Raw genomic sequence first — 15,565 nt, 5'->3', positions numbered from 1 at the left:
AATAATAATAAATAGCACAACATAATTCAATAACATTAAATTATTAATAACACAATAATTAAAACAAATATTATTATTATTATTATTATTACTACTACTACTACTACATTAAATAATAATAATAATAATTATTATTATTATTATTATTATTAAATGTAGTAATAATAATAATAATAATAAAAAATATTATTTAATGTAGTGACAATATGTATTATTTAATAATATTTATTTAATATATATTTATAATATGTAATATTATTATTATTATTATTATTATAAGAATAAATAAATATATTTATTTATTCTTATAATAATAATAATAAATATTATTTAATGCAGTGACAATATGTATTATTTAATAATATTTATTTAATATATATTTATAATATGTAATATTATTATTATTATTATTATTATTATAATAAATAAATATATTATTCCAAAACAACCATCACCATCCATTATGTAATAATAATAATACAAAAAAATAATAATGCATTTATTATTATTATTATTATTATCATTATTATTACTACTACATTAAATAATAATAATAATAATAATAATAATAATAATAATAATAAGTATTAGTAGTAAATAAATAACATATTTAGTAAATAAATACATTATTCCACAACAACCAACATCATCCATTATTGAAAAACAACAATTTATTATTATTACTAATATTATTTAATGTGGTAGAATAATAATAATAATAATAATAATACATTATTATTGCCACTATACTTAATAATAATAATAATAATAATAATAATAATAATAATAATATTACGTTTTAGTAGCAGTATTAAATAAATATTTTATATTATTTCACAACAACAATCACCATCTATTATTGAATAATTAACAAATAAATAAATGATAATTATTATTATTATAATAGTTGCTGTTATTATTACTAGAGTTTAAAGTCACAAGATAAATAAAGGTTATGTAATATATAAAAACAGTGGTTGAACTTTGATAGATAGTATTCCAGTGAAATAAAATTGCTCAAAATAAGAGTCAAACCTCAGTTATCAGCCCAAATCTTTAGCCACTAAGTCAAACCACCGGGCCTAAGTGTGGCCTGCTCACCCTTATCTTTGTCTGTGCAGTGAATGGTGAAAAAGTCTATGACGCGCGAAGTGAAGTCCAGGGTGACGTGGCTGCTGTCCTGGAGGATGGTTAAGCAGTGTCTGTCTCCATAGCTGGCTCTGGGCATCCCACCACTAAACAACACTAGAGGAGCTCTACAGACACAACACAGTAGACCTTACTGAGAAAACTGAAACATGACATTATGGGATTTCATTTCTCACACATTACAGCACACACCCTGATTCTGTTGTTCTCCACAGGATCTTGTTCACGGCTTTGCAGGGAAAGGGACCTGAGACGAATAACACAAAAACGAGGAAAACAGAAAGACAGAGTTTAAGAGAAACCACCGACACTGAAGAAATCTTGGCAGAGTACATGTTAAAAATGGGAAAATATCTGTAGATCCCCCAAGCGGTTTGTGTCAACAAGCCATCAGCTAATAGTGAAGAGTGCATTTGAGGTTTACGATCCCTTTAATAGGTCTGGAGAAAGATTTTAATGGCCTATTACAAAACTTGAACGGACTCAAAGCTTTGGTATAGAACAACATTTCCTGACATTGTGCAAGTTAAGCAAACATTACAGCATGAGCATATGGCTACTGGAATTAACTGGCCCTAAACATGAAGTGCCTTTACACGCATGTTAAATGCTTGTTTTCAGTCAGAATAAAACAATAGCTAGTCTTATTTAAACAAACACTTTAGTCTGACTGGAATTGTACCAGAGCTGGACTCTGCGTTTATAGCTCAGCTTTGTCCAACATGTAATTACATTAATCGAACAACAATTAGCCTTAAAAGTTTGGGTTAATAAGATTTTTCTTGTGTTTTGTTTTAAATAGTATTACAAAATCTGAAAAATCATATTCTACTTGGCAATATTTTAAAATGCAATTTATTCCTGTCATGCAAATCCGAATTTTCAGAATCATTACTACAGTCTTCAGTGTCACATGATCCTTCAGAAATCATTCTAATGTGCTGATTTTCCACACGAGAAACATTATCAATGTTGGAAAGTTGTGCTGCTTAATATATTTGATGTAGGACTATACAAAGTTCAAAAGAATAGTATTTATCTAAAAAAAAAAATAAATAAAAAAAAATTTATCTGACAGTCTTTACTGTCACTTCTGATCAATTTAAAGTTCAAGTTCAAGTTTATTTATAAAGCACATTTAAAACAACTTTCGTTGACCAAAGAGCTGTACACAAGAGTCAGTCATGTATTAATCAAATCAAAGTACACAACAAGATAAATAGGGGTGGGTATCGTTTGAATTTTATCGATTTCGATTCCGATTCCGATTCCACTTATCGATTCCGATTCTTTTCGATTCCCAGTTTCGATTCCGATTTAGTAAAAAAAAAAAAACAACAAACACAAAAGTCAAACATTAATATATTAAACATGTTTATTTTCAGTGCTAGATTGCAACATATTATTTTATCACAGGGGTTCTCAACCTTTTTTATATCAGGGCCCCCTTCTTCTCGGGTCAGTTTTGCAAGGCCCCCCTATGCCTGACATTTCCTCTAAAGGTGTTTATTTTTGAAACTTTTTTATTAACCTAAACATTAGTTTTGCCTTTTTATTTTTCTCCTGCATGTTATAAAAAAAAATCAAACAAACTTTAAATTAAAGCTATACTTTTGAATTTAAAAGAAAATCCTCTGCTCTAACTTTTTAACATGAATACACATATACAGATTTAAAGCACCTAAATTATTTAATTCAGACATTCTTCACAACTTCAGAGTACTCTTTCTTAAGTGACTGAATATCTACTGTTTGTATTTATTATAAAATAAACATATAAATGAAAAATACAGTAAATACATTGTAAATCTGTTTATGCTGGTGCTCATATGTGCTTAAACACCACTGACCCTTACAAGATCCACCTCTATGGGTAAGCATTCATTATAAAAAACTCACAGGACATTCATTTTGAAAACTATGCAAATATTTTGAAATTTCACGCAAAAATACTATGGATCAGAGCACCGAAAGCATGAATAGTTTGTGAATCAACAGCGGACTTATGCGTGCCTAATGTACGACTCCGATATACAAGAATGAATACATTAGGCACGCGCGAGTTCGTTACTATTACTCTGATCATCTTTGCCTTAACATTAAAGGGAGGGTTTGTTTCATGCAGCCAAGAGATAAAGTAGATACCTGTCTTCCCGCGGGGGTATAAGTGACTTTTATGTGGGCTTTTGCGGGACGAAATAACATATATTCCTTCTGGAGTGGGCGGGCGCAGGACTAAAATCCGTCCCTTGCAGATCTCTAAGATGAAGTTTGCGTGCAGCGGTAGATTTGTCTTCGGTTTTTACAAAGCGTAGACACACTTTTAAACGCTTACCGTGATCCATCTTTTCGACTGATGTTTACATTACCACGTAAAGTCCTGGCAGATTGCACGCGCGGAAGGTCCTGGCAGATCACTAGATGGAAAAAATGCAACCAGGAATCGAAACGAGGAATCGAAATTTTAATATTATAACAAGTATCCGATTCTTTATCTTAAGTATCCGATTCCAGAATCGGAATCGATTTTCGATTCCCAACCCTAAAGATAAACATGCATAAAATAGTGATAGACGCCAAGGTGTACTGCCTATTTAGTGTTAAAGCCAAAGTAAACAAATGGAGTTTTAAGTCTGCTTTTAAACTGTTCTACAGACTGAGCAGATCTAACTAATTTAAAGGGATAGTTTACCCAAAAAAGAAAATTACCCTGTGATTTACTCACCCTCAAGCCATCCTAGGTGTATATGACTTTTTTTTCAAACAAACACAAATCAAAGTTACATAAAAAAAAGGTCCTGCTCTTCAACACTTTATAATGGCAGTGAATGGCTGTTGAGATTTAGATGCAAAATAAAGTTCATCTATCCTATCCATCATAAAAAAGTGATCCACGTGGCTCTGGGGTATTAAAAAGGCTTTCTGAAGTGAATCGATGTGTTTGTATAAGAAAAATATCTATAGGGCTGCCCTCGAGTAAAGATTTCTCTGGTCGACTAGTAGTTGTGCATTTTAAGCATAGTTGACTATTAGTCACACGTTTATTAATAAACCATATAAATGACAATAATGAACATTTAATTGCCTACATAGCCTAATAAGCGCTCAAGCACACACAAAAAAGCTTGCCACAGAACACCTGCAGATAAAATTATTATGAATGTATCGGGGAAACAGCAAAGACACTGCATTAACGTTTTAATGAAGAGATGACAAGTCAGTGTCGCTGACTTCATCTCTTAAGCCGAAAACGTCATCTCCGCAGTAGTGGGTGCACCTGTATGCGTGTTTCATACGGATTACACAATCTGAGAATATCTGTTTTCTATTTGAATTGGTTCATTTAAAAAGTAGACACTTCACTCTCTATGGATATATTTTTCATGTCTGTAAGGCAAGTATACACAGAGTTTCGCGCTCAAGTTCAAAAAGACTAAGACGGCAGAAAGTGCATCCTGTCTGCTTTTATTATTTTACAAAAGCGCAACAATTTGTTGTTAATGTGAATGCACACAAATAAATGTAGAGTCTTTAAAGATTCATAAGATGTATTACTTTCATCCGTATGACCAAACATTTGAGTATTTTATGAGCAAGTGACCGCACAAGCGCCTCCATGTCATGCAGTGAGCTTGCTACGGTTTAGCTTCCACATTTCGCACAGACACTTCAATAGCACACATTTTTATAGGTTAACATTACATTGAGCTGCCATGTAAAGTTACTACTACACTCAAATGAAAAGTCCAATTTGAGGTCGATGAATGATAGGTGAGCATTTGGATGTCCTGCCCCATGTAATATTACCACATAGACCAGCCGTTATAGATCTGTCTGTCACAGACTGTGTGATTTTTTTTTATTTTTTTTTTCTGTGACCAATACAATTTTGGTCGACCAAGCCTCTTCTCGTCGACTAACTATTATTCGACTATTAGGGCGCAGCGCTACATATCTACAGTGCTGCTTAAAAACTTGTGAATCCTTTCGAATTTTCTATATTTCTGCATAAATACGACCCAAAACATCATCAGATTTCAGAAGTCCTGAAAGTAGACAAAAGAATCCAATCAAACAAGTAAGAGAAAAACATTTTCTTTTTCAATTTATTGAGAAAAATGATTCAGTGTTACATATCTGTGTGCTGCAGAAGTATGTGAATTTCTTGGAATAGAAGGTGAAATTAGAGTCCATCTGTGCAGATGTGTTTTCAGTCAGTGCAATGACTATCAAATGTCATGTTTGTGGAAGTGAATCATGTCACAAACAAAGGAGATTACTGAGGACCTCGGAAAAAGAGTTGATGTTGCTCATCAGGCTTGAAAAGGTTACAAAACCATATCTAAAGAGTTTGGACCTCACAAATCAACAGTCAAACAGATTGTGTAAAAATGGAGGAAATTCAAAACCACGGTTACCTTCCTGAGAAGTGGTCGACCAGCAAAAATCACTCCAAAGCAGAACGTGTAATAGTCTGCGAGGTTGCAAATGTTCCCAGGGTAACTTCTAAGCAACTAAAGGCCTTTCTCACATTGATTAATGTTCATGAGCCCAACATCAGGAAAACACTGAGCAACCATGGTGTGCATGGCAGAGTTGCAAGAAGAAAGCCACTGCTCTCCAAAAAGAAAATTGCTTGCTAAAGATCATGTGGACAAGCCAGAGGACTATTGGAGAAATGTTTAATGGATAGATAAAACCAAAACACAACTCATTGGTTTAAATGAGAATCTATTATGTTTGGAGAAATGAGAACACTGCATTCCAACTTAAGAATCTTATCCCATCTGTGAAACTTACTGGTGCTAGTACCATGGTTTGGGCCTGTTTTGCTGCATCTTGGCCAGGACAGCCTTGATGGAACAATGAACTCTGATTTAAAAAAGCAAATGCTAAAGGAAAGCATAAGAACATCTGTTTAAGAAAAGAATCTCAAGAGAACGTGGGTCATGCAGCAAGACAACAACCCCAAGCACAAATCATTCTACCAAAGAATGTTTAAAGAAGAATAAAGTTAATGTTTTGAAATGGCTGAGTCAAAGTCTAGACCTTAATCCAATTAAAACGTTGTGGAAGAACCCAAGCAAGCAGCTCATTGGAGGAAACCCACCAACATCACAGAGTTTAAGTGGTTCTGCACTAAGAAATGAGCTAAAACTCCTATCTGCTATTATGTAGGACTGAACAGCATTCACAAGAAACTTTACCTTCAGTAAGTTTCTGCTGCAAGAGGGGGTCACACCAGAAACTAAAAGCAAAGATTCACATACTTTTGCGATGCACAGATATGTAAACACTGGATCATTTTTCTCAAATAAATGACAAAGAACATATTTTTCTCTCACTTGTTTGACTGGGTTCTCTTTGTCTACTTTGAGGACTTAAATGAAAATCTAATGATGTTTGGGTCATATTTATGCAGAAATACAGAAAATTCTAAAGAATTTAAGCACTGTTTATTTAAAACTTTATAAACTGTAATCTTTAGCTTCCACTAAAGTTCCAGTTTCAGTGGATGATGCAGGCATAGCGTAAGCTCCTGTGAGAATATGCTAGTCTTGTGAGAACAAAGTATAAATATGACAGTTATCGGAAGCTAGAGATTATGGTTTATAAAGTTTTAAATATGAATATTTTTAATTACGCAAACACATCGATTCACTTCAGAAGGCAATTTTCTTGACCCCCACATTTACTGCCATTATAAAGCTTGGAAGAGCCAGAACATTTTTCATATAACTCTGATTGTATTTGTCTGAAAGAAGAAGGTCATATACACTTAGGATGGCTTAAAGCATGGGGTGATTTTTATTTCTGGGTGACTATCCCTTTAATGCATCCTTGTTGAATAAAATGAGTAATTAAAAAATAAATAAATAAATAAAAATAAAAAAAAAACTCTGACCCCAAACTTTTGAACTATAGTGTACTCTTGGACAGACAGATGGAAAGTGTAACTTGACCACTTATGACCATTTTAATTGCACATGTAAACAAACCTACTGCTAACAAACAATCTGTGTTGTGTGAGAAACAAAGAGAAAAAGGAAATGGTGTGTAATCAGCATGTGTTTTGGCTCACCATATGGTATGGTGGATGAGATGGGGTCATGAGTGCAGGGATTGCTGCTGCTGACAGCCCACACCATGTATCCGCCATCACTATGGGAACTAACAAAGCTGTTCCCGGACCGTTCCCAGACCAAACTCTCCAGCTGCTGCAAGAGTGACAGTCCCACACAATACAAAACGTAAAAAAAGGACCAAAGACGATGAAAGGAAGTCAAAAGGTTCGAGTTAAACCATCTGGACATCTTAACATCAAGCACCGATGATTTAAAGATGGAATTAAAGGCGTGACCTGATCACTTTGAAAGTCTGCAGTGCAATTATTTGACATTTACAGACACTTTAAACACTAACATCTATGTTTCTATTTCAATTCAAAGTGTTTCAACCACACAACCCTCAAAAGTGTGTCAAAAGACATCAAACAAACTCGCACACAAACCCACCTGCTTTCCCAAGAAGAGGTTGTCTACATGCCGACTGTTGAGGTCCCAGAGTACAACCAGACCTCTGCTGTAACCAATGAGGATTTTATCAGAGTCTTGCGGATGTTCCTGCAGGGACTCCACAGGCCCCAATGATTTTCCACACTTGTACTCCTCTGGAACGCTGAAAAGGGGAATAACCAGATATGTGAATAACATTACAAATAGCAAGCTTTTATTCAGCGTACTCTGAAGATTCAGAAAACCTACAGACAGACAAAACCAAGCAATACGCTGCACAAAGGAACATTTGGAAGATTTATTCTCTTTGTAGTGCCGCTCAACGGCACTTCTATTTGGTGAAAAACCCAAATCTGAGTACACACTACTTAACTCCCCAAACACAGAGCGCTACTGAAGTACACATCGGGGGTTACAGAAAACCTTTACTGCAAAACTCCACTCAGCACTTTTTTTTTTCCTCAACAGAATCAAATGCAGGCTTTTGTGGAAAAGCATTTCGCATGGAAAAATGTGCAGGTCTCAGGGTTCAATGAGTAAAGAATAAACCAAGCTGCAAGCTTTGAGAACAATGTATTGAACATTTGGTAGCAATTACTCTTGATTCATGTTTGCAAAGTCTAACAGAGGTAAACGGAAAGAAAACACAGTTCGATAAACAACTCAAAAAAATATATATAAGTGGTTTCAACGCAAAAGTAACACCGCAGAAGCTGACAACATTATCAGACGCTGACATGCTTAAATTCATTTTGAAAGCCAGACAAATGATGACCAATCAAAAGCCACAGTCCGGGATTCCTCTGTGGCTGTGGCATGGATTCAAGAGCTGGAATGTGCATGGTACACCCACAGAGTCGGGATAAGATGCAGCCATGAGAGGAAAGAGGAAAAGAGGAAGGCGCAAGGAAAAGGAGGACTGGAGTAGTCGTTTGGTGGCTTGGCTTTGGATGAGAACAGCCACAAGAAAACAATTTCACACAAACTTGGGGGTTTCACAAGAAAACAGAAAAAAAAAACAGATTTGCACTTCTTGAAAGACATGCTATTTAAGTCGGTATGTGATGCCAATCAAATTAAAAATTAGTATGGCAACATTGAAATGGCATTATTGTTCAGACATTTATTCAGAATGATGAACATTGTCAAATTAATTGATCTTGCAGTTAGATTTCTAAAATTATGATTTTATAAACTGAAATGTGCAGCACAAAGCTATAGGTTTCCAATGAAGTGTTTCCAAATCTTTTGACCAACACATCTAAGATTTTCACATAACCTCTACATTATTTTTATGATCTCTACAGCAGTGTTTCCCAAACTTTTTTTCTGGGGACCCACATTTTAAAGTCGATAAATCCTTGTGACCCAATAAACATTAGGCCCATATAGTTCATATATCACGAAGAGAATTTATGCATTAACAAAATATGTATGACCATTTTTAAGGTCATGCTTCCACTTAACTATTTAAAAGAGATATTTGACAAAGCACATTTTTTTTATTTAAGTAAATTGCAGATTTGCAGAAAATGTTGTTTACCACAAACACAATATTTATCCGTTATTTTGATATCAAATCAAAAAGTGCTTTTTCAGCATTGTGATCCTCTTTTATCACAGTACACTAATACAATAACAGACATATTCACGTTTAAACTCAATAAAAACAACGTATTATTCAATGCACTTGACTTCTAGATTTGTATATTAAGTTGCTCAAGCAAGTTGCAACACATTTAAACACAACATAGGGAGGCTATAGCTTCCTTTTTTTAATTAAAAATTGGGCTATCAAAAAATATTTTAATTAAAACTTACCACAGACAGAAACAGTCGGCTCTCATGCTTTTCTTTCGCATTAAATCTTTATTAAAAACAATCCTTTTAAAGAACTTTTCTACCTGGACAAGTGCACGTATTATGTTCCCTTTTTCTTTAAAACTGCATTTTTGCTTATTTTAAACCTAGCCAAAAAGCCACGTGTTGACTGTGAAAAAGTGGATTTCATTTATATGCATTTATGGGACATTTTCGTGTCAATCCATGTTCATTTTTACAGCGAACAATGCGCTGTCACTTTAATTCAGCGCTTGCAGCACAGCAAAAAATAGACTCTGCCGAAATGATCGCTGCTCTGCTGCAAACGCATTGCTTCTGGGACGTACTGCTGGACAGCAACCGCGTGCAGTGTGAACGCTCCAATAACATGGGTGCGAAAAAAAATACGCAACGCATACGCAATGCAGACGGAGTATGTGTGAAACAGGCGATGCAGAGCGCGGCTAAAGAACAACAACAAAAAAAGAAAGCAGAAGAAGAAGAAAACGACTAGCTCCCTCGTGCGGCTAATAGGTGAACTACACATATAAATTTTAATCAAGAGTATATAGCGCACTGAAAAAGAGTGCTCGACTTGGCGACCCATACAAAATCTCCCGCGACCCACTTGTGGGTCGGGACCCCGCCTTTGGGAATGACTGCTCTACAGGATAGGACAGTATTTGGTCGTGATACAACCATTTCAAAATCTGGAATCTGAGGATGCAAAAAAAAAAAAAAAAAAAATCTAATCTAAATATTGAGAAAATAGACGTTATGCGCAACTTTCTTCCGGGTTCTACAAAACAGCCTTAACTACTTCCGGCCGTCCGCTACTGGTACAGCGAAGATAGGGACGTTCTAAAACACTTAACGTGAAAAACGCTTAACGTGGCTTAAAAAACGACCAGGAAACCCCAAATTTATGTCAAACCTTACTTCTAACAAACACTAACTACTGTCAAAAGAACGAGCCCTTATTCCACAGATAAAGTGAATAATATCACGTTAAGCGTTTTCTCCCCCATTGAAGCCCATAAGGAGACAGCTTAACGTGGTTTAACGTACCTCAACAGCGATCAGGGAAGACCAAATTTATGTCAAAATGTTACATTTAATAAACACTTGCTGCTGTCAAAAGAATGAGCTCTTATTCCGCATATAAAGTGAATATATCACGTTAAGCGTCCCCCATAGATAAGGAAATAACGTGGCTTAACGTATATAACATTAGAAATTTCTGGAGAAAATGTGATGGTACGCAAAGTTGCTCCAAATTCATGACTTCTTTATAATAAGTAAAATTTGACAGAAGGTACGCTAAACCAGCCTGAGTCCATGCACTATGGGGAACGCGTAGCTTGATATTATTCTCTTTATGCTGCTCGTTCTTACAAAATAAGCTGCTGTTAAAAGAATGAGCTCTTATTCAGCGTATAATGTTACGCGTTATTCCCCATAGAAAAAAAAAAAACACGTTCTGCTGTCAAAAGAACGAGCAGCATAAAGAGAATAATATCAAGTTACGCGTTCCCCATAGAAGTCCATTATAAGGACTCAGCTTAGCCTGGTTTAGCGTACTTTAACCACGTCTTCTGTCAAATTTTACTTATAATAAAGAAGTCATGAATTTGGACCAACGTTGCATGCCATCACATTTTCTCCAGATATTTGTAATGTTTTACGGTAGAGAAAAAAATAAAATATTCATTCTATTCTATTGGGACAATCGACCACACAAAAACGGAGCTGCGGTTGGCAACAATAGATTTATTTTTAAACTCTGCTTTTTTTCCCCCCAGTCGTTGTTAAGATACGTTAACGTTAAGCTTTTTTTGTAATGGAATAGGGGAGCGATTACTTTATATGCTGAATAAGAGCTTGTTCTTTTGACAGCAGCAAGTGTTTATTATATGTAACATTTGACATAAATTTGGTCTTCCCTGATCGCTATTGAGGTAAACCCACGTTAAGCTGTCTCCTTATAATGGGCTTCAATGGGGGAGAAAACGCTTAACGTGATATTATTCACTTTATCTGTGGAATAAGGGCTCGTTCTTTTGACAGTAGTTAGTGTTTGTTAGAAGTAAGGTTTGACATAAATTTGGGGTTTCCTGGTCGTTTTTTAAGCCACGTTAAGCGTTTTTCACGTTAAGTGTTTTAGAACGTCCCTATCTTCGCTGTACCAGTAGCGGACGGCCGGAAGTAGTTAAGGCTGTTTTGTAGAACCCGGCAGAATGTTGCGCATAACGTCAATTGCCTTTAAAGTTGTCCAGATTAAGTTCTTAGCAATGCATATTACTAATCAAAAATTAGGTTTTGATATATTTACGGTAGGAAATTTGCAAAATGTCTTCATGTAACATGACCTTTACTTAATATCTTAATGATTTTTGGCATAAAAAAAAAATCAATAATTTTGACGCATACAATATATTTTTGCCTATTGCTACAAATATACCCAGTGCTACTTAAGACTGGTTTTGTAACCCAGGTTTTTATATATATTTTATATATAATATATATATATATATTTTTTTTTTTTTTTTTTCTCTCAGCGGTGTGTGATGGATGGTGTTCTTAAATTAGACGCCATCCTCATTTTTTTCATTTTTTTTAATCAAATGTAAAATCATGTTTTTTTTCTTTGTTAAATAAACATAACTTTTACTATCAGAAAAAGAAGAAAAAAAAACACAAATTTTCTATATTTTTACATAATGTTATCAATATTATGTATATCAAAAAAAAATAACACCGATCATGTTTTCAAGCAATTCAAGTCATATTTTGAGAAAGTGGTTATATCTAAGTCATATTACAGCATTATATTGTTATTTCAGACTGAGTGATTTGCGAACACGCAAGAGGCAGGATTTATCGCATGAACAAACCACAGCCGATCATAACCAGTCATATCCAATCATATAACGATGATTCTCTCATCTGACTTCCCCATTCATTCCCAATTACCCCCAGCACAGCATGCCTTAGGGGGTCTGTTAAAACTGTGGGCTTAAGTATGTTATATTTTGTAACATTGGCATCGTTTTATTTTGTACTACATATTTGTGTGTGTGTGTGTGTGTGTGTGTGTGTGTGTGTGTGTGTGTGTGTGTGTGTGTGTGTGTGTGTGTGTATGTGTATGTGTATGTATATATATATATATATATATAATTATAAGAAGAAGTATTCATTAAGACATTAAAACTCATATACATGTCAATCTAGATATCCCATGTCTTAAAGAAAAACAAATCACCACAAAAAAATAATGTTTTTTTTTTTCCTACTGAACCACAGAGTATATTCTGCCATTCCAGATCCTGTCGATTCCCAAAGATGAGTGTGCAAAGCTCATAGCCCCCGTTTTAAACGCCTCCTCAGCTGGGGCCCAAGAGATTTGGCACTTGGTACAAAAGCATTTTGTTCAGTAGTTTCCTGGCTGACACATACTTATTACCAGTGGCTCAGATAGGATGCCCATTAGCCCAAATTGTGCTCAGTTAATGAGCAGTTCAAGGTCTCTCAGAAGCAGATGAGGTCCGCATTTAGACACCCAGGCTATATCTGCAAAAGGGCATGCTGGGAAAGCTGTAATTTATCTCAGAGTTAAATAACAACTTTAAAGAGCAAGATGAATAGTCAGTGTGATTTTCTGCCTTGTAGCAAACATAATTACAGCCATTAGGGAAAAACAGGTTTCTTCTTAACGAACAGTGTATTAAATATTTATAAATATTCTTACAATGACAACCCTTAGCAGCGACTTAAAGATCTCATCAGATCACATGGATCAAGACCTTTTTGAACTCCAGACTTCTAACTGTGGCGGTGTGAAGTCGGTGCCTTGGCAGTGGGACAGGAAAGCTCAAGCTGCATATAACCTACTGACAGAGTAACAGACAGCCACAGCTGGGGGCAAGAAGGGGCAAAGAGCCTTGAGCGAATCAGGAAGTTTGACTCATTCCCAGTTCAAAGCAGCTCAGATAGGGCAAAAAGAGGGAAAGAAAATAAACAAAAGATTGTGCTGCAGCTTCATTAACCTCATGCACAGTCCTCTCAGATAGGGGTGGGAGTCCCCAAATGCTTGTTTTATGAGGTAAGCTCTGTGGAATCTGTGTGCACTGCCATCTTTATTACAGGCCTGAGTCACAGAGGCCTAAAAAAATAAATAAATAAAAAAATACTCAGTCTCCTGAGAGACATTTGGAAAATCTTTTTCAGAGTGGTTGCAGACAGGGTTAGGGTTATACTAATAAATACTGTTATTCTGCAAGGATGCAGATTTCGGTTTTACACACGTTTGAACGGAGCAAATAAAAAACCTTGCCGTTTCATACTCCGACAGCTACAGCAAAGTGGTAACATCTGGATGAAATAAAGAAGTGACAAGGTCAATATGGACACTGGAAGGGCAGCTCTCACCTCTGCATGATTTCATCCTGAAATAGCGACTTGTTCAGCAAGGTGAGTGTGGGCAATTCCAGGAAGTGAACGCCACCTCCTTCAGTGCCCAGAGCGAGAAGATCACAGCTCAGCTTCAACAGCATGACGGTCACACGTGTCGCACTACGGAGGAGAAGGAAGCATCATAAAGGTCATGGTTTGGACAAATTTGGGGAAATGCAACCAGAATAAGGAACAAAACCTTACCTGGTGCTCTCGATGCCTGGCCTGCCAGGCAGGTTGAAGCTGTGAACCTCCACCACATGTGAGCGGTTTTCTTTCTGCACAATCTCCCATAGGTGAATGGTGTTGTCATCCAACAAAGAAAGTATTCTTCCCTAGAAACAGAAATAAACATCTTGGTTTAAAGACACAAATGTTCAAATGGCAACTTTTAAAATACTTTCTAAAAAAAATGACCCTGTTCAAAAGTTTATATCCCATTGATTCTTAATAAGTGTTGTTACCTGAATGATCCATAGCTGTGTTTTTTTGTTTAGTGATAGTTGCTCATGAACAGTTAAACTGCCTGCTGTTTTTCAAAAAAAATCATTCAGGTCCCACAAATTTGTTGGTTTTCAGCATTTGTGTGTATTTGAACCCTTTCCAACAATGACCGTATGATTCTGAGATGCATTTTTTTTTTACACTGAGGACAACTGAGGGAATCATATGCAACTATTACAGAAGGTTCAAATACTCATGTCGGGGTGAAAACTTTTTGAAATTGAAGATCAGGGTACATTTTAATTATTTTGTCTTCTTGGAACTACCTTCTGTAGCCTTTGAAGGGCAGTACTAAATAAAAACATATGATATTCAGGCAAAATAAGAAAAACGTACAAATCTGCATCATGGTCAAAAGTTTTCTCTTTATGCTTCTGTAAGTTGCATACAAGTCCCTCAGTTGTCCTCAGTGTAAAAAGATGGATCTCAAAACCATACAGTCATTGTTGGAAAGAGATCAATTGCACACAAATGCTGGAAAACCAAAGAATTTGTGTGACCTGAAGGATTTTTCTGAAGAACAGCAGGCAGTTTAACTGTTCAGGACAAACAAGGGACTCACAAACAACGATCACTTTAAAAAATAAAATAAAAAACAGCTGTGGATCATTCAGGTAACAACACAGTATTAAGAATCAAGGGGATGTAAACTTTTGAATGGAGCAATTTCTAGAAGTTCAACTATTACCTTCTCTTGTGGACTATATGTAAACATCTTTTATGTAAAAAAAAATATTATATTCAGGTCAGTGCTAAGTAAAAAAATAACATGCATTTTGTATGATCCCTCTTATTGTGGTAGAATAATTAACATGTTGCAGATTCTGAAAGGGGGGTGTAAACTTTTGACCTCAACTGTAATAAGTTACTATGGTTAAAACAGGCTCTTACCTGCCCATAGAGGAAGTGTATCTGAGTGACTGCAGCAGTGTCTTTATGAAGTCCAGTCATTTCCACTCCAGGAGCCCCATATCTTAATGCATAGTCAAGGAATATTTTACAATGTTGCATTACAACATTCCCATCTGTTTTGGGAACAGACTACCTCAAGGGAAAATGCTTCAGACTAGGCTTTGATAATCAATTATTGAGTAGATTATTTTGTCAGTTTATCAGTTTGTTCA

At 35.5% G+C, this 15,565-nt stretch overlaps 1 protein-coding gene across 1 annotated transcript in view; it reads right to left on the bottom strand.

Moving 5' to 3' along the window:
- The window catches only part of llgl1 (LLGL scribble cell polarity complex component 1), a 59,012-nt gene that overhangs the window by 18,753 nt on the left and 24,694 nt on the right, over positions 1-15,565 (bottom strand). The window contains exons 3-9 of the mRNA XM_073833260.1: positions 15,333-15,414; positions 14,142-14,272; positions 13,914-14,057; positions 7,665-7,827; positions 7,232-7,367; positions 1,342-1,396; positions 1,102-1,256 (exon numbers count right to left, since the gene is read on the bottom strand). Coding sequence (XP_073689361.1) covers positions 1,102-1,256; positions 1,342-1,396; positions 7,232-7,367; positions 7,665-7,827; positions 13,914-14,057; positions 14,142-14,272; positions 15,333-15,414 — 866 coding nt within the window. The remainder of the gene's footprint in view (positions 1-1,101; positions 1,257-1,341; positions 1,397-7,231; positions 7,368-7,664; positions 7,828-13,913; positions 14,058-14,141; positions 14,273-15,332; positions 15,415-15,565) is intronic.

This window comes from Garra rufa, chromosome 1, assembly GCF_049309525.1.
Source record: "Garra rufa chromosome 1, GarRuf1.0, whole genome shotgun sequence".
In the NCBI taxonomy this organism is placed as follows: Eukaryota; Metazoa; Chordata; class Actinopteri; order Cypriniformes; family Cyprinidae; genus Garra; species Garra rufa.
Note: the sequence above shows the minus strand (reverse complement) of the source record. Positions and strands in the feature narration are given on the sequence as shown.